The sequence below is a fragment of the Poecilia reticulata genome, linkage group LG22 (genome assembly GCF_000633615.1).
Source record: "Poecilia reticulata strain Guanapo linkage group LG22, Guppy_female_1.0+MT, whole genome shotgun sequence".
Taxonomy (NCBI): domain Eukaryota; kingdom Metazoa; phylum Chordata; class Actinopteri; order Cyprinodontiformes; family Poeciliidae; genus Poecilia; species Poecilia reticulata.
In genome coordinates this window covers 16,566,346-16,584,333 of record NC_024352.1, presented here as the reverse complement: position 1 = coordinate 16,584,333, position 17,988 = coordinate 16,566,346, and the positions used below count along the sequence as shown (strand labels likewise).

The 17,988-nt window shown below is 41.3% G+C and overlaps 3 protein-coding genes across 3 annotated transcripts; 2 read left to right on the top strand and 1 right to left on the bottom strand.

Annotated features, from left to right (window-relative positions):
* The first annotated feature begins 159 nt into the window (after window positions 1–159).
* tmem151bb (transmembrane protein 151Bb) lies at window positions 160–6,563 on the top strand. The gene is made up of 2 exons (XM_008399705.2): window positions 160–1,200; window positions 3,041–6,563. Exons 1-2 carry the CDS (start codon window positions 1,123–1,125, stop codon window positions 4,448–4,450), a joined length of 1,488 nt encoding a protein of 495 aa, XP_008397927.1. The 5' UTR covers window positions 160–1,122; the 3' UTR covers window positions 4,451–6,563.
* Window positions 6,564–7,663: 1,100 nt separating this feature from the next.
* mtres1 (mitochondrial transcription rescue factor 1) lies at window positions 7,664–10,411 on the top strand. The gene is made up of 4 exons (XM_008399704.1): window positions 7,664–7,742; window positions 8,885–9,308; window positions 9,882–9,954; window positions 10,036–10,411. Exons 1-4 carry the CDS (start codon window positions 7,709–7,711, stop codon window positions 10,216–10,218), a joined length of 714 nt encoding a protein of 237 aa, XP_008397926.1. The 5' UTR covers window positions 7,664–7,708; the 3' UTR covers window positions 10,219–10,411.
* Window positions 10,412–10,661: 250 nt separating this feature from the next.
* On the bottom strand, window positions 10,662–17,988 carry bend3 (BEN domain containing 3). The gene is made up of 4 exons (XM_008399703.2): window positions 17,432–17,988; window positions 16,008–16,062; window positions 15,767–15,933; window positions 10,662–14,729 (listed from the first exon to the last, which is right to left on the bottom strand). The coding sequence occupies exons 2-4, from the start codon at window positions 16,057–16,059 to the stop codon at window positions 12,504–12,506; spliced, it is 2,445 nt and encodes an 814-aa protein (XP_008397925.1). The 5' UTR covers window positions 16,060–16,062; window positions 17,432–17,988; the 3' UTR covers window positions 10,662–12,503.

Below are 17,988 nucleotides of genomic sequence, written 5' to 3'. Positions count from 1 at the left end.
TTCTGTGAAATCAACTGTCAACGGGGAACCCTCGTCGGGTCAATCAGTGTTGCTTCCTAAGTGGACAGTTTGATTTCACAGAAGTTTGATTTACTTGGAGTTATATTGTGTTGTTTAAGTGTTGCCTTTATTTTTTTAGCAGTATATATATATATATATATATATATCAGATAACAGTTAAGATAGAGAGTAAACCAATTATAACAAAATGAAAGCGCTCTGCCTCAAGCTATCCCTGTTGCTTGTGTGCTTTATTTTAAACCACATTTTTTTCCTTCCACTCAATTTTCCAATACAGCACTCTGTGATCAGCAATGACCTTTTATGGCGTACCCATGATGTCTCTCAGAAAAATCCAGACAATATTATTTTTGTCCTTTTTAAAAATTGGTCTTTTGTCATCATATTACATTCTAAGTTTAAATGTAGGTCACATTCAAGATTGATGTTCTGAGAAACAATTTTTTTGATTTGTTTCATGAAATGCCAGCCGTAATCACACACACAGCAGAAATAAACGCTTGAAATATATTAGTTTGTGTAAATCTATTTAACATGCGAGTTTTATTTATTTATTTTATTGAACAACTGAAATTAGCTTTCCGAGTATATTCTGTTCACTGAGACAGACCTAAGCCAAAGTGGATCCGTCAGCATGAGGTTGGACTTTCTCTTTAAGTCGCGGATTTATGCAACAACGTCCCACCTGCCTCAGTTAGGCAGCCAGCACCGTGGACAGCGGACCCACGCCCCGTGCCCCCCCAAACCCCCACCCCCCGCTGCACGGTGGATCCAGAGCGGGCCCCGAGGGGCAGGGCACCATCCGTTCGTAATAACGACCAGCTAATCCGGCATCATCTCCCATCATGTCACTGCGGCACTGACAGCTGAGGCAGGGCACCGGCAGGATGCTGCACCAACACCGCCTCCTCCTCCTCCTCCTCCGCCTTCTCTCTGCCTCCACAGGAACGCTGTTGTTTTGGACTCTCCTCTCGGAAACGTCCCCGGATGATCGCGGGTCCAACGCAGCGGCTCGTGTGGGATGAGAGCCGCTGCAGAGGCAGATAAAAGGCAGTGAAATCCCTCCTTGATCCCCACTCCACGCCTAGCATTGTTATCACCATGTCTCCCCCAGCCTCGGCTGCGACAGCCAGTGAAAGCAGCACCACCACCGTCTACGAAGAGGACACCAGGGAGGAGGTAAGAGTCTGTTCTTAATGGGGTTCTCAGCGTTTTTATCGCACATGCAGTCTGGCCATGCTGCAGACGGATTCAGGCCACATGGTCCTCCATGTGGACATTTTTTTCACTGTAGATTTCAGTGAAATCGAGTTTAGGTTTTCAGGTAGCATTCTTACCTGTCTGTCACCTTTAGGAACTGTAGTAGGCCTGTAGTTTGTAAAAAAAAAAAAAAAAAAAACTGCTACAGTATGAGATGGCAACCCTACATCCGTGTAAAGAAAGCTAAATCTACAGGAATTTCACATTTTCCTTTTTTTCCCCCACGATGCTAGTGTTAATGGAAAGCACTCCACAGGGAAGTCATAAAAGCCCTTGAACTTTTTCATATTTTTAATACTATAGCCTCAATCTTTGATGTGTTTGTGACTTTATGTGATGAAAACAAAGCACCACCTTGTTCTGCAATACCAGCCAAAGTCTTTTGGTTTATGACTTGATCCGCTTTTCATGTCCAAGACAGAAAATATATGACATCTTTTTCTGTTTGAAAAATAACTAAAGCTCAGTTAGGTTGGATGGAGAGACTGCAAAAAATGATTTTCAGCTCTTGCAGCAGCTTCTTCTCATCTGGATTTAAGCCTGGACTTTGATTGGATCATTCTAATATGTGAATATTCTTTGATTTAAACCATTTAGTTGCAGCTCTGGTTGAATGCTAAGTGTTGTTGTCCTTTGAAAGATGAACCTCCAGCCCATTTTCAAGTCTTTTGTGGCTTTCATCACATTTTTTTCCAGATTGCCCTTTGTTTACAGCATATTAGCTTTATAAAATGGGAAAAAATATGAGCAATTCATCATTGTTAAGTTGATCTGGTTGAGCTAAAAGCTTTTGGGGAATCCAATCCCTTTTTCTGTATTTTGGGATTACATAAAATGAATAAGAACAGTCTAAAACTGATTGAGACACTTATACATATTACAAGAAGGTCTTGTTGTTTTGAAAAACAATTTGCTGGTGAACTGAAACTTAGCAAACCAGACTCCCTGCCCTGAATGATTTACCTGCTAAAACAGACCTGCTTTAAATTCCTGACCATCTGTTCAAGCCAGAGGAAATACACTGCTCAAAAAAATAAAGGAGCAGTATATATGACTTTGGTTCTGCCAGGAGTCTCTTCTCAGTGAGATCTTCCAGAAAAAGGAGGCCCCAAGGCTCATCTTGAACAGATTCTCCAAACCACCTCAGCTGACTCCTTTTGATGCAGCTCCTTACCTTATTATCTCCAAGGCAGAGCCGAGCCATCCTACAGAGGAAGCTCATTTCAGGCTTTTTATTCCAAAATCTGCAGATAGCTCAGCCTGTTTTTGCCACCGTGACAGATTGGAGCAGCACCTCCTTTGCTGGAGACAAAGGATGAGTAATTCATTTGATCCAGGTGTGTTAATGCAGATATACACCTAAAACCTGCAGGACACCAGGACTGTGAGATAGGATATAAAACATGTTATAGTAACTAGTAAAGTTAAACCATGTGGGAAGGGAATGAAAAGCAAATGAAAACATCAGCAAAGAACCAAAAACCAAAATATGAGAGGAAAAAGTGCAATAAAATGCAACAGAAACAATTGACCAAATACTCTGTCAAACAGATCATTTTCTTTAAATCAGAGATAGTTGTTGCTGAAGACCCCAGTATGCAATTGAACAGGTGTTCCTAAAAAAAAAAAAGACCAATAAACTTAAATCATACACACATTTAAAATATATCCGAACTTGTTCCTTTTGCAGCAAAGCAGTTCAGGATTGTTGGTTTTAATGTTGCTACAACTGAGGCTCTTTTTCATTTGTTTTTCACAGCAAAGACCCCTCAAGCAATCTCTGAGCAAGTCCTTATGTCGGGAGAACTTTTGGAAATGCCTCCTCCTGTCTGTCCTCATGTACGGCTGCATGGGGGCTATGGTCTGGTGCCACGTCACCAAGGTGACCCGGCTCACCTTTGACAGCGCCTTCAAAGGGAAATCCATGACGTACCACGGCAGCCCCTGCTCCGACGGATACATCTACATCCCCCTGGCCCTGCTGGGCATGCTCTACCTGGTGTACCTCGTGGAGTGCTGGCACTGCCACGTGAAGAACGAGCTGCAGCACAAAGTGGATGTGGAGGGCATCTGCGAGCGCATCCAGAGAATGCAGCAGGCGAAGCCCTGCATCTGGTGGAAAGCCATCAGCTACCACTATGTGCGCCGAACACGACAGGTCACACGGTATCGAAATGGAGATGCTTATACCAGCACCCAAGTGTACCATGAGCGCGTCAACACCCACGTAGCCGAGGCTGAATTTGACTACGGTCACTGTGGAGTCAAAGATGTTTCCAAGCAGCTTCTGGGCCTGGAGAAGTCTCCTCTGACAAAGATGCGGTTCACCAAGTGCTTTAGCTTTGCTAATGTAGAGTCTGAAAACTCATACCTGACACAGAGGGCCAGGTTTTTCACCGACAATGAGGGCCTGGATGACTACATGGAAGCCAGAGAGGGTATGCACCTGAAAAACATTGATCTGAAGGAGTACGTCATGGTGCTGGCTGACCCAGAGCACCACCCCTGGTATCTGTCCCAGTATGTATTCTGGGCTGCGTCTTTCCTCACTTTCTCCTGGCCTCTCAGAGTCTTCACTGAATACCGCACTGCATATGTCCATTATCGTGTAGAAAAGCTTTTCGGACACGACTACCTTCCAGTGACTCCGTGTGACGATCGGCCATATTGGCGCCGCATCCCTCGCGTCAACACCATTGACAGCACTGAGTTGGAGTGGCACATTCGCTCAAACCAACAGCTGGTTCCCAGTTACTCAGAGGCCGGTCTGATGGATCTGGCCCAGTGTCCCAACAGCTTCGGTGGGATCCGTCAGAACTGTGAGCGCTGCCACCGGGCCATCAGTTGCTCCTCTGTGTTCTCTAGGAGCGCCCTCAGCATCTGCACCGGTGCCAGCTCCCGCATCCCCTTCAGCAGCAGCCGCTTCTCCCTGGCTCGCCGTTACGGCTCCCAGAGAAGTTGCTTCTGGAGGAGCGGCAGCTTGGACGACCAGGAGAGTCCCAGCGAAAACACCCGCTGCCTGTCAGAACGCCTCGCCACTGACGACGAGGAGCCCCCACACTACGACGACGCCCTGTGCTACCCTGTGCTCATCGTCCACTGCAGTGAGAACTGCCACAACCACAGATCTTTCCACAGAAATGGCTCCTGTGTGGAGACTTCTTTATGATCATACAACCACTGCAAAACACAGTGACACCTCTGTAGCATGCATTCACTATCAATACCAGAAACATAGAGAGAAAACAAGCCAGAAACGTCGATGATATCAGAAGCGACTGCCTGAGCTTTGACTTTGTGAACCGACTAAGCAATAAGAGTGGTTCACTTGTGCAGAAGAAAGAGGAAAACCAAATCAGCTCAGCTTCCAGGGACAACCAAGGAGACAAAGACTGTTACACTGCACATCATTGCCATACTTCTAGGCACCTGAACAGACCATCCGAAACCTGAAGCTTTAGTTACCTCATAAGGTGGTTGGGATAATAATCTCTCATGTTTCCTCACAATTTTGCAGCAAAGCAAATGCTCCTGAAGTAGTGAGATGGATAAAGTCAGGGCAGATTTCAGCAGACTCGTGATTACAGCAATAACAGCAATAACACTAAACGAGGAGAATCACTAAACAGAATGTGTATGCTCATCACAGAGACACCGATCAATACGAAGAGCTCCAAAATCAACAGAACAGTTTATCACTTGGTGATAAAGAGTTTCTCGTTCTTCTAAAGTGCTGTAAGTCATTTTGTACATCAACATCCTTGGTTTTCCAGGAAGCCTTTTACATCAACGGACAATAGACTGAAGTTTCATTTTCGCTTCTGTTTTGTGGAAAAGACACACATTACCAAAAGTTGTTCAGTTTAACATTACACAGACTGATGTATCTACCTAACTGGACACGACAGTTATTTGTGGTATTTTGTTGTTGGTGCTACTTAACAGCATCTGAGGGATCTAATGATAGTAGAAGCAGTTCTGATGTTTCACATACATTAAAATGGTCTGGTCTTTACAAGATTATAAGGTTATTTAAAGCACAAAACACACAACATATTTCTTGCTGCCATCATTTGTTAAACAGAACAGATCCCAAAAAGAAAAACTTGCGTGGCAGAAATTAAACAGTTTCAACAACTTTTAATCAATTTCATTATTGTTGAAGAAATTTAGTTAACTCTTCTTGATGATGCAGCTTCAGGTCATTGGGATTTGTAGATACAGTGCCACTTTCTTTAGATTCCTTCTTATAATCGACTCAGTAACTCAGTGTCCCCCAAATCATCACCGCTTCACCCATTAATCTAGAACCCAGTAATGACCAGATCATTTTGAAATTAAATCTTACGTTAAATCTTAGAACTGAAGAGCATTTTGTTGCTGAGCAGCTAAATCCAATCACATAGATTCCACCTCTACCTTCATAATCAAACAAAAACATGCATTGTCTGCATATTTTTGTCTTAAATATTACTTCTGCTGCCTACTGCCACGACAGAAGCTGACAACTTGTGCTACAAACCAATCAGATGGACAAAAAAAAAGAGGTTCAGAACATTTGAACAGATGAATGTTATCTGTGAATGGACAAATTTAAACATTGAGTGGGACAAAGATGAAAGCCATGTTTTACTTTGCATGTTTTCCTACTCCTGAGACACTGTGTTAACAACCATAAAACATCCATGAATGTACATCACCAGCATCATTAATTGTATGTCCATTGTGTGTCCATTGTAAATGAATGATGCTTCATTTCAACCTGTGAAATGGGAATTTTTACAGTCTAATGTGACAGGAGAACTCAGAATAGCACTGTTACAGTTCTGAAGAAGATTTTAACTTCTGCCGTTTAATTTTTCTGGAATGTCTTTTCCGTGGGTTTTACAGGCTGTTTATGCAAAAACATCAATGCACTTACATTAAGACATGCAAAAATAAACCAATATTACAATAATGAGTTTTAAAAGCATCTTACAGAGAGAAATTGTATGCATTTTAGGACATGACATCTTGTTCTTTCATTGTTTTCAACGTAGTGACATCGGTATTATGCACATGAGACAACTAGACATTATAATCCATAGTGGAGCTGAATGTTGATGTAAATTATTTACACTAAACAAAATAAATATTTTAAATTGGCATTGTTAATAATATAACAAAATGGGCTGTATTAATAACACAGTTACTCTTGAGAACATGTATTGAAATTTGAAATATGCTGGAAAAATTAAAAAATGCAATAAATGTCCGGGTCTCTCCCGTTGTGTGGTTAAAAATGTTGCTGGTGTTTTTATTAAGGGTCTGGGACCGATGAGTATTACTGTAAACATAAGACCAAAAAATATTAAAATCCTGCAGCTGGTAATTGTTGCATGAGTCACATTTTAAGAAAAATTACATTGACAGCAGCTAGTAGTTTCTTGTTGACCGCTAAAAGACTTATTTGACACCACTCATTGGATTAACCTCTAACTAAGAACTTGGTAAGAATGTAGAGGAAATCCTCAAGACCAACCAAAGCTCAAGTCTGCCATCAACTGGAAACTGCTGGAATAGCAGTGTTACTGAAGTGAACCCAGTTTTGCATGCTTGGGTTGAAAATCAACACATTTTAGAAGGAGTAAAAAAAATAAATAAAAAATGCTGTCTATATTAACAAGCCAAAATACGTTTTGAGAATTTTTTTGTGGCCAGCATAGACAAAAATCTTGTGAGATGGTTGATCACAATAAGAAAAAAAAAGACAAAATGAGGCTTTTAAACCCAGTACCACTGTAGCTTTCTGATTTCACACATAAAGAGACATAAAGTGTCTAATAAAAGAAGCCTTAAGACGTTTTGTATATAAATACAATGGGATTTATTGGAGCTGCACCAGCTGTCACACTGTACGAGTAGCATCATAATATGAGGCTTTTGTTTTGCTATCGCTGGTCATTTTCAGTTGCACAAAGAAGATTGAATACTGAATAAAAAAAGTAGTGGTAGTATTTCAATTTCTTCAATTTATTCTTAAATCAACAGATTGATGCTTTGTACCACTGTTCAAGAACTATGGTACAAAGCTGTGCTGCTTTTAGCATTTATTGTAATTGAATGTTGTGTAATCTTCCGAACTTGGTTGACTGTTCAAATAGATAATTGGAAAAATAAAATGAATGACACCCAGGGCTGTAATGAGTGTAAGCATTTGACTGTAGGAGATTCAACCTACAGAGAGGAGTGTGGATGCATATTTTTAATGCCACTTCATAATCTATGCAGGAGTTGGAATATTTTACTGCTTCTGTGAGAAAACGAGGTTTTGATAGCATGAGGTGTCTGTTTGGTGAAAAGGCAATACTACTGAAATTTCCAGTCCAAGCGATAGATGGCAGTAGATTTATAACTGCTGCTACAAATACCAGTCTCAGAAAAGCAGATGAAGTGCAGAGCAATGAAAGGTTATTCCTTAGGTGAGTGTTTAACCCAATGCAGTTGAATCTACTTTTAAAAATGCTGTTAGATTGTTGTTTTAATACTAAAAGCTTCTGGTTTGTTGCACGTGTAACTTACGAGTGCCCCGAGTAAAAACACGCTATGCTAATAGTACCTACTTCCGCATAAAACGACTTGCTTAATATGCAACTGAGTATGAAACGTTTAGACATCATTGGACAAAACTACACGGGCTTTAGACGGCGTCAGAAAACGCAGCAACTAAAATCATTTTTAGGTTTGTTGTTTTGACGGATTGCGCACTAAGAGGAAACTTCCGGTAACATTTCAAAATAAGTGAATCATCTTCAGACATGTTCATTTAAGCATTATTTATATTTATTTAAAATAATTATTACAACTGTTCTACGCAATTGGTTGAGGAATATTTGTAAGAATCTTTGACATAAGTGACACAAACCTTGATGGAAATTTGCAAGACTTTTATTTTTGAAGAACTGCTAAACGCAGGCATTTGGTTACTTATTTTCAGAATTATTTCACATGAATGTTGCTGAAGTGCAACATGAACATGTTTACGGGCTGATTATATTCTTAAAAAAACTCATTGACCTGCCTGTGAGGTCAAGATAATAACTTATGACTGTCGATTGTGTTTTACCTACCTGATGTTGAGTTGCCCAGTTTATTGAGCTGTAAGGGAATATTTCCCGCAATTTAATAATCAAAACCCAAAATTAATATCTACTTTAAAATAAGAAAAACTACCAAGTACCAACTACCACATAAACACGTGGAATAACAACCAGGAAAAAAATTAGGCTCAAGAGTTCTTGGTCAGAAGTACATTTTATGGAGCTGCTTTTTTAGATTTGCGCACTCAGAGGGCTATTTCATTTCTGTCTTTGAGTTTGAGCCTGAGGAGGTCCAATAACATTTGATTTGTGGACTATACTGGATTGGCTAAAGCTTAGTGGTCCAGAACTAATGACAAAACGTTTATTGACACTGAGACTGAATCCCGATCTGGAAAGAGAGCCAAAAATATCAATGCTCAAAGAGGAAAGTAAGCATTTCAAGACCAGATCAGCAACCTAGACAGTGTAAGTATTGAATATCACGCCGAGAGCTTTTCTGATCTTGCATATTTGTTTTATAGTGACAGGTTGGAGCTCCAGCATGCGAAGCCTGGTGCTGCAAGTACTCGCTATGAGGCAGTTTGGACGGTTGAACCCTCGCCACCTGTTAGCAGCTGGTTATGGACCTAGGAGAACTGAGTGGTGCCCCAGAACCATTCATACTCGGCAGCTGTGGGGCTGCTCGACTTTCTCTGCACTTGGTGGTCACCGGCCTGCCCTCAAGACCTGGTCTTTGCAACATCTGCGATTTAAAAGTAAGAAGAAAGCTCCTTCACGTGCAGCCCAGGAAGAGGAAGATGATTCAGAGGATGAAAATGATCCAGAGGAGAGTGATTATGAAGATGAAGATCCTAATTTACCTAAAGACTATAAAGATATGGAGAAATATGTACCGTCTTTCCGCTATGACGTTGTGTTAAAGGCTGGCTTGGATTTAGCACGGAAGTAAGTCAGAGGATTTAGGTTTTAGACTTAATTTTGCCTATATGATAAACATTTCCATGTTTACAGTGCTGTAAACCCCACCCCACTTTCTTTTGTTCCCCGTTTTCACTCAAATGTTTCAGATCAGAAAGCAAATTTTAAATGAGATCATTTTCAGATAATCATAGTAAAATCTTAGTACACAAATATAGTTTTTAATTGATGATGTAGTTGAATAGGAAAAAAATTAACCTGCTCATTTGTGAAAACTAACTGCCCCATGTAATTAACCACATTTTTGTAGCTTAGTAGGTCTGATTACTACCTGACTTGTAGAATCAAGAAGGTTCCTAAAAGCAACCAGTCTGACAACATAAAGCAGGATAAAAGACCTCAAGACTTCGCAAGCTAGAGATTTCTGCTTCGACAGTTATTGAGATTAGGGGGCAAACGCGTTCACATTTAGCCCGGTTGGTTTGGAGAATTTTCCCTTTATTATTGACATTAAGGTGTGTTTTATCAGAAACGTGTGTCAAAAATCTAAACTGGGCACTAACTGCAACAGGGAGACTAACTTTCCTCTTCTCACAATAGCAAAATCGAGGATGCGTTCTACAGCAACAAGCTCCGACTGAACGGACAGAAACTAATCAAGAAAAGTAAAACGGTATGTGTCACTATTTGTTGAATAATGCTTTCTTCTGATGCTCTGGGCTCTTGGAAAAAAAACAAAACTTTGTTTATCCAGGTAAAAGTTGGGGACACCTTGGACCTTGTGGTGTCAGAGAACAAAGAAGCCAACACCGTCACTCTGATGAGAGTCATCCCCAGGAAGGTTTTAGGTGAATCTAATGATGGAGATAAATACAAAGTGTCCATAAGGAGGTGGAAAGTTCTTGAACTTGCCAAGGATGTAGCCTTCAAACCCTGAACTTGTAATGAAGCTGCAACAAAAGGGATAAAAGTGCTCACGAGTGGGATTTTAAATTCACCTCAAGGTACTTGCTCTCCAGTGATCAGTGTATTTGTTAGAAATAGATAAGGTGTGAAAGAAAAGTTTTATTTACTCCCCTCCCCCTTATATCATTTGCCAATAAAGGTGCATTTCAAAGGTGTAAAACTTATTCTTCTCTTCTGTAGAGGTGTTTTAATTAGAGCACATTTCTGCAGGTCATTGATACACTAATCAGAGTTTTGTAAGTATGATTAAGGGAGTGTTGCTCTGGTCTGTTGTGGTGTAGAAGGAGTTGATCCAATACATCTGATCTGTATGCTTCTCTGTGGAGGTTTTCCAGGTATGTCCACTGTCGGAACAGGCCCAAATTTAAATCTTCGGTTACATCACAACAGCACTAATAAGTAAAACACTCCAACTGCTTTTTAAAACTGTGTTTATTAGAAATAGGTTATCATGACCCATTGTCATGTTAAATTACCAATATAACATACACTTCTATAAGAAGGTTTAATGTACAGTCATATGCCCATCAATATTTAGACAAGGACAAAACTCGGGAGCTTTGCTTCTGTACACAACCACAAATGGTTTTAAGATTGATCATTTAATAATTAGTTTGGACTGTATTTTAGAAACACAACGCCAAATAATAGAAACTTGAAGGGTCACGTTTAAGGTTACAATTTACACTCACTAGCCACTTAAATAAGTACACCTCTTCCAGATTCTAACCTCACCTCATCTGAACACAAATAGCAAGTTAAACTGAGCATGAGAATGGGGATCTAAGTGACTTTAAAAGTCACATGGTTGAGTGTGTGAAGGTTGTATAGATAAAAATGTCACAGAAGAATGGGCAGGCTGGTTCGAGACGATAAGAAGGGCAACAGTAGCTCAAATGACCAATGGTTGCAGCTGAGTTATGCAGAATAGTGTCTCTGAACAGGGAACTGAGGACACAATTCACACAGATTTGCTAAAATTGGACAAAACTGTTTGGAAAAAAGTGACCATGTCAAACGAGACTTGGTTTACACCAGCAGTCTCAAACTGCATTCTTCAAGGGCCAAAGTCCTGCAACGTTTAGATGTCTCTCTGCTTCAGCAAACCTGGCTCCAATAAAAACTCATTAGCAGAGCTCTGTAGAGTCACCGTATGCTTGTGAGGCAGTTTCGGAGTTTAATTGAAGTGTGTAGGACAAGGGACACATTTAAAAGTTCCACGACTCTGGTCCTCGAGGACTGCGATTTGAAACTAGTAGTTTAGGCTGAGACATTTGGATAGTGGGTCAGAATAAACAAAAAAATAAAAAACAGCACGGATACATCCTGGCTGTCATCAGTGGTTCAGATAAGTGGCAATGGTATGATGACATGGAGCATGTTTTCTTGGCACAAATTCTGTGATTTAGTACCGTTAGTATTGTTGCTGATTTTTCCCATCTATGACAGTGTATCCATTTACTGATGGCTACTACTGGCAGGATAAAACACAATGTCACGAAGCTCAAATTCTCAAACTGGTTTCTTGAACATGATGCGTTTACTGCATCCCAGTCACCTCCACCGGCAGCTATAATCAAGCCAATGGAGATTCTTTGGAATGCAATTTCTAATGGGATGTGGAGCTGAAAAATGCACAACTGCATGATCCTATTAGGAAAATATGGTTCAAAATCCCAAAGGATTGTTGTCTGTGGCACCTTATTGCGTCTGTGCCACATTGAGTTAAGGCAGTTCTGAAGGCAAAATAGGGTCCAACTAACCAACTACTATCGAGGTGTAACAAACAATCTGGTTAATGAATTAGCACAATTCAATCTGATGTTATTCATTTGAAAATCCCTCAAATCTCACCCAATTGCTTAATTTTAAACCCATTTTTGTGACGTACAGAAAAAAATTCTTAAAATATGTTCTTGTGCAAATACCCATGGACCCATCCGTAAGTACTTTATTATTAAAACTCTGGTGGCACGATGCTACATCAGTAATTACTGCTAATAGAGAAATTGTGACTCTTAATTGTAGCTACTACTGTGGTTATAATGTGGTTTTAAGGCTAGATTTATGAAAGAAATGTGTTAGACAAGCTCTGACAGCTCTGACATATAAACAAGAACGGTTTAACATTTTTAATACATTAGAAAATAAAACTAAAGCCTAAAAACTTCTGCTGCTGGAGGCAAAAGATAAAACATGAGCTTAAGAACATTGTTTCAGCTTATATGCGTGTTGACTAACTGTAAAATACTGCAACTATGACACAGTGTTTGACCTCTTGGCCTTTTTAAGAATGTCACACTTCTTGCGGTTCGGCCGCCGGCAGCGTTCATCAATGCTCGGCACACATTCATAGTGCCACACCTCCTCCATCTTCTCCACGGGGTACACCGCTTCCACGTAATGACGGATCAGCCTCAGCCGAACCGGGTCCAGCTGCTTCTTGTTGCAGGCGCCCGAGTGGTTGTACTGGAGCCGTAGATTCTCCGGAGTGAACAGCTCCGGGAAGAGGCGCACCAGCAACCGGGCGGCAAAGTTCCCAACAGAAAGGCTCTGCTGGACGACCTCCCGCACCTCAGAGTCCGATAATAGGTAAGCGGAAGGTACGGGGAAGTCCGGTTGGGAAATGGTCAGTTTGTCGAGGGGGATCTTACAGAAGTCTTTGCTGCTTTTCTCGGGAGGTAAAGAAGGAATGTCTGAATCCTCTCTAGAGTCTGGAGTGATGTGGTTGATGTGGCAGAGAAATTCCTGCTCTAGCTCTTGGCCACCAACTTTGCGCTGCTGCAGGTAAGATCTTCTCTGCTCTGTGTCCCGCCTCCTGCACCTTTCATCCAGCTTGCCCACAAATTCAAGCATCCACACTCTGTCGTTCCTGGCTCGGGGGTAGACAAGCTGCACGTAATGTCGGATCAGATTCACACGCACAGGATCGAGCTGCTTTTTCCCAAGAGAACCACTGCAGTTGTACTGCTTTCTGGTATTCTCGTGGGTGAAGAGCTCGGGAAACATGAGCACCAGCAGGCGTGAAGCAAAGTTGCCAATAGACAAGCTACATTCATAGTTGCTCTTCAGCTGCTCCCTGGATAAGATGTACTCTTGGGGAACGCTGATGTCAGGTGGAGGAATCTTCAGATTTTCAAAATCCACGGCTGCGAGCAGCGACTTCTTGGACTTGCGACAAGGTCTTTCAAATTCACTGGCGTCTGGAGCCCTGATGATGGGAAGGTCTTCCTGAAAGCCGGCCAGGTCATAGCCATCGTAGTTGATGTTGTCGGATTCACTCCCGTTCCCATTGCTGTGTGGCCCTTCCAGTGTGTCCTCCATATGCTGGATGCACAACTGAAGCCAGCTGTCCTCAGGGACATCAGGGAAATTTGCTTCCATGTACTTCCTCAGGATCTCCATCTTGTCAGAGTCCAGAACGAGCTGGCCCACGTTACTGTAACTGCTGGAGACTTCGGGAATTTTCCCCTCTTCAAAAAGCTCTGGGAAGAGACGATGCATGAGGAAAATCACAAAATCTTCTGGCGAGGAGAAGTCATCCTGCTCTTCTGCAGCTTGAGTATTTAACCTGTCGTCGGACAATGGCAGGCTACCCTGCTGGTTATCCAGGGATACATTCTCCTCCTGACCCTGTTCATTAATGAAGCGATATGTTTGAGGAAGCTCCACTTTCATCTCATTACCAGTGACTGCCTGCTTCTTGATGAGCCGAGCGCTTTCCATGTCCCTCTGTGCCCAGAAGCGATTAAAAAAGTCATTGATCTGAAGGAGGCACTCCTCCTGCCAGACACTGTTGTTTTTCACTGAGGGATAACAAACCTCCACATAGTTCCGGATCAGCTGCAGGTGCAGAGACTCCAGCGTTCTCTTGCTTGCCATGCAGTCATGGGGGCACTCCTTTGCTTTGAACAGCTCTGGGAACAGGTGGACAAGCAGCTGGCAGCTGAGCTCGCCGGCGCTGGAGGTATGCTCCATCAGCTGATTGAGTTCATCATTCGTTAGGAGATATTCGGGAGGAGGCTGGAAATCTGCCGTCCTCTCAGCAGGCTTGATCTGCTTCTTTATACGCATGACTTCCAGCGTTAGCAAGTCCACTTTACTGTGCAGCTGAGTCATGCTGGAGTTCAGGGTATTGAGGATGAAAAACATTTTCTCAATCAGTGGGTAAAGGTTTGACTCTGTTGCTGACGTCTGACCCAAGGACTCTGTGGCGGTGAGGATGTCACTTTCGCCGTTTATTTCTGGACTTTGGAGCTTCTGTGAAAGGATGCTGCTGAAGCTGAGCTGACTCAAGCCGCCGTGATTAGCCTGCTGATCCAGACTTGGTGGGTTTCTCTTGTCTGAAATCCTGTGAGAGATGCTGAAAAGAGGCTTTCTGTAGGAAAGCCTTGATCTCTCCTGGATACAGTGGGCCTTTTCTCCAGCCACGGTGAGGCGAAGAGGCTCATGCCTGTGGCTCTCATCTGTCAGACACCTCACCTACAAAGAACAAATACCTTTCAAATAAATGCCCACCAAACACAAAAGCAAAACGAAGCACATTGAACTATACAGATAAAGTATATTTCACCACATAGCATGTCGTTTATTTTTATCTTTTCATTCCAAACACAGTCTTTCTTGTTGTCACTTAAAATGGTTTGGAAACATGCCTCTTTAGGCTGGATGTATGGTTAGCTTATGGCATTTAATTACATCTTTTTCATGTATTTTTAATATTCTGTAGGTTAGTTTGTGGTAATCCCAGTTTTAGACTTCAGTTATTATGGATCGTTCCTCGTTCTAAACCATTTCTTTGCTCACTTGGTTTGATTTGTTGGTTACAGATAAATACTTGTAATCAGGGGTGAAAGTAGTTTTAAATTCTTGGGGGGTACTATGACAAAAAAAAAAATTCTTTCTGTGCTGATTAATTTTTTTGCGAAGCGATAAAAGCTGGGTAGGTCTTGAATTTGAGGACGTGCTGGTTTCAGCGCCATGGCGGCGTTCAGTTTGTCACCTAATGCCGAGATTGACTCAAAACCTTTCGTGATCGACGTATCGCACCGCTGCTCTAGCAAAGCACGAACAGTTCAGAAACAATATGAAATGGGAATAAAGTTATTTATTAACTTAAGTCGTGTTTTAGATTGTTCTTGAAAAACTAATCAGTCACAGCTGATTAGTGGGTGCTCTCACGGCTGCACAGTGAACCTATTGATTTTTTTCAGCTGACAGTCGCTCCCCTCTCTTGCAGGTACTGCGTACCCCCTCTAAATCTTTGATGGGTACGCAGTACCCTACCGTACCCCCCTACTTTCACCCCTGCTTGTAATACATGGTTGTTTGAATGAAAATTGAAAATTAATTTTGAAAAAAAGAGTCAAGATAAAAAAACAAAACAAAAACAACAATGAAAAACCATTAAAGCCTATAGAACTATTGATAAGAACTACCGTAAAAGATTAACACAGCTTTTGGAAGATGAAATATGAGAAAAAAATTGGTTAAGAAATTTAATCTAGGATTCTTTTTACCTCAGAGCAGACTCTGGCTCTCTTATTACTGGTGGACTGATGTGATTCAGCGGACGACCTTTTATTGGCCTCTGACACTTCAGGAGACCCCCCTTCATGTGCTTGAGTTCGTTCACAAACAGCAAAATCTTCTTTCTCCTTTTTAACATCCTGAATGTGCTGATGTTCTGTAAATAATCCCAGGATTAGAATACATTAATGCAGCTACACCACACCAGAGATAAGGACGTGTGTGACTTACCTTTCTCAAGCATTGCTTCATTTGAATTTCCTCCATCCTCACAGGAATTCATGGCCTAGAAAAAGCAAAAGCAAACGCGTTACAAAACCCCCCAAAAAACAACCATGGATAAAGTGACTAACCAATCCCATGAGCGTTTCAGCAGAAAATATTAAGAAAATGAATGTGTACACTTGTGCAGACTCCAAATATCCTAAATAAGTGTTTAAAGTTACACATGACAGTAAAAAAGAAAGGAAGCTCTGTACAAAAATTAAAGCAGAAAGTCATGGCTTAATTGTTTGGTAGAGTCATACATTTTGTATTTGGAAACTATGCAGTCTCAATTAAAAAAAATAGACATCACATTGATTTTTAGTTAGCTGTGTGGATTGATTAGATACAAATTAATTTGATGCAAAGAACTTAAATAAAAAGTTTCATTGTAGCAATGTACAAAATGATTATTGATATCAGTGATTAATATAATTGTCCTGTGTTAACTCAAAAGTTAACAGTGCATTAGTATGGCTTTTACATGAAAGGAAACTGAAGTTTTAGATGTGAGACTTTTCAGACTTGACGTGGTTCAGTTATCTGATCAGGATGTCTTCCTTTATAGGTTTTCCACGAATGTTCCTCTGGGAGGAGACCTCAAAGCAGATCCAGATATTCTACTCTGTATTTATAAGAAAGTCAAAATCAGCTGTTTGGAAATATTTCTAATCGCAAACAAAAGCAAAAAAGTATAGTGGAAGCAAGGCTAAGTTGCACTGAAGAAAATGTTTAAGATGTGCTACAAAATTATGCCGAAAGCGCAGATTCAGTTCAAGATTTGCAGCAAGTGGCTGAGGTTGTGGCAATAAAGGGGTTTTAAAAGTACTTTTTTTTTTTTTTAAATCAAAGATTCAGCAAGGAGGGACGATGATGGACAGCAACAGACTAGTGCACAGTGGGAGTGGGAAAGCTCCTGTGTGGTGCAAACAGGCGCATCCTCATTCAATCTAAGTGTGGGGCTGCTGCTTCTGCAAAACATGTGGTCAGATGTCGAAAAAAATAATTTAGTACAAGCCATGATCAACACCAATCATAGTTTAGTCGTCTGCCAGTCAACAACAATGTACTTTCTTTTATTGTGACACACATTAAGAAAATTATGGATGATTCTGGAGTCCATGTTATCTCATCCTTGTCTTCTCATTTACATCAACCAGCTACTTCCTCATTCTTTCGCCCATGACCGTTTGAACACAAAAACACAAAAAAACAGTCAGGATGTGACACTTTCCGTCCCAATCACGAAGCAAAACTCTCTCCTTACACTGAGGGATGAAATAGGGCCCCATCACCTGTGCTTTGTGACCGTTAATGACTCAGTGACGTTAGCGTGGGGGAGTCGTGGTGAATTAACGGTAAAACGCGCGTGACCGGCGGTTGGAACTAACCTTTCCGACTCCATGTCATCCATGAGGAGGGTTAGCAAAGCGCCGGACATGTCCGCGGGCTGCATGTGCTTCCTTTTAAAATGTAATAGTTGAGTTGTTGTTGATGTTTTTGTTTTGTTTTCCTTTTCTCGCTCGGCTTCTCGGCTGCGTCGCGTGACGTGACGTAACGGTAGGAGGCGCGCGCTTGCTGTGTCACTTCCGCTAATCCACGGAGACAAAGCTAATGAGTTCAGTGTTTTGTTTAGGAGTGCTTTGAAAAACTTATTAGCTGAAACTTCATTTTGCACAATTATAAATACTAGCTATATCTAATTAGCCTGTTTTAATGGCACGTTAAAAGCTTTTTGGTAAGGATCCTGTTCATTTGAGCTCCAGCTGCAGAATGCTTTTTTGCTCTACCTTTGTCTTTACAGTAGGCAAACTACTTTCTAGTAGTAGTAGGACAAGGGTGTAAAGAAAATGGATGGATGGATCTCTGACTGTGATCACAGCATATTACAGTGTTTCTTCTATAAGCATCTAATTCCACAAGTTATTAGAAGCACTACTCATTTTTC

What these genes read in the sequence shown, in the direction of transcription:
- bend3 (XM_008399703.2), bottom strand. Translation starts at nt 16,059, where the DNA reads ATGAATTCCTGTGAGGATGGAGGAAATTCAAATGAAGCAATGCTTGAG. An exon ending in TGAAGCAATGCTTGAGAAAG is followed by an intron (nt 15,934 to 16,007) that starts GTAAGTCACACA and finishes GATTATTTACAG; the next exon opens with AACATCAGCACATTCAGGAT. An exon ending in GAGCCAGAGTCTGCTCTGAG is followed by an intron (nt 14,730 to 15,766) that starts GTAAAAAGAATC and finishes TGTTCTTTGTAG; the next exon opens with GTGAGGTGTCTGACAGATGA.
- mtres1 (XM_008399704.1), top strand. Translation starts at nt 7,709, where the DNA reads ATGAAGTGCAGAGCAATGAAAGGTTATTCCTTAG. An exon ending in GGCTTGGATTTAGCACGGAA is followed by an intron (nt 9,309 to 9,881) that starts GTAAGTCAGAGG and finishes TTCTCACAATAG; the next exon opens with CAAAATCGAGGATGCGTTCT. An exon ending in TAATCAAGAAAAGTAAAACG is followed by an intron (nt 9,955 to 10,035) that starts GTATGTGTCACT and finishes TTGTTTATCCAG; the next exon opens with GTAAAAGTTGGGGACACCTT.
- tmem151bb (XM_008399705.2), top strand. Translation starts at nt 1,123, where the DNA reads ATGTCTCCCCCAGCCTCGGCTGCGACAGCCAGTGAAAGCAGCACCACC. An exon ending in AAGAGGACACCAGGGAGGAG is followed by an intron (nt 1,201 to 3,040) that starts GTAAGAGTCTGT and finishes TGTTTTTCACAG; the next exon opens with CAAAGACCCCTCAAGCAATC.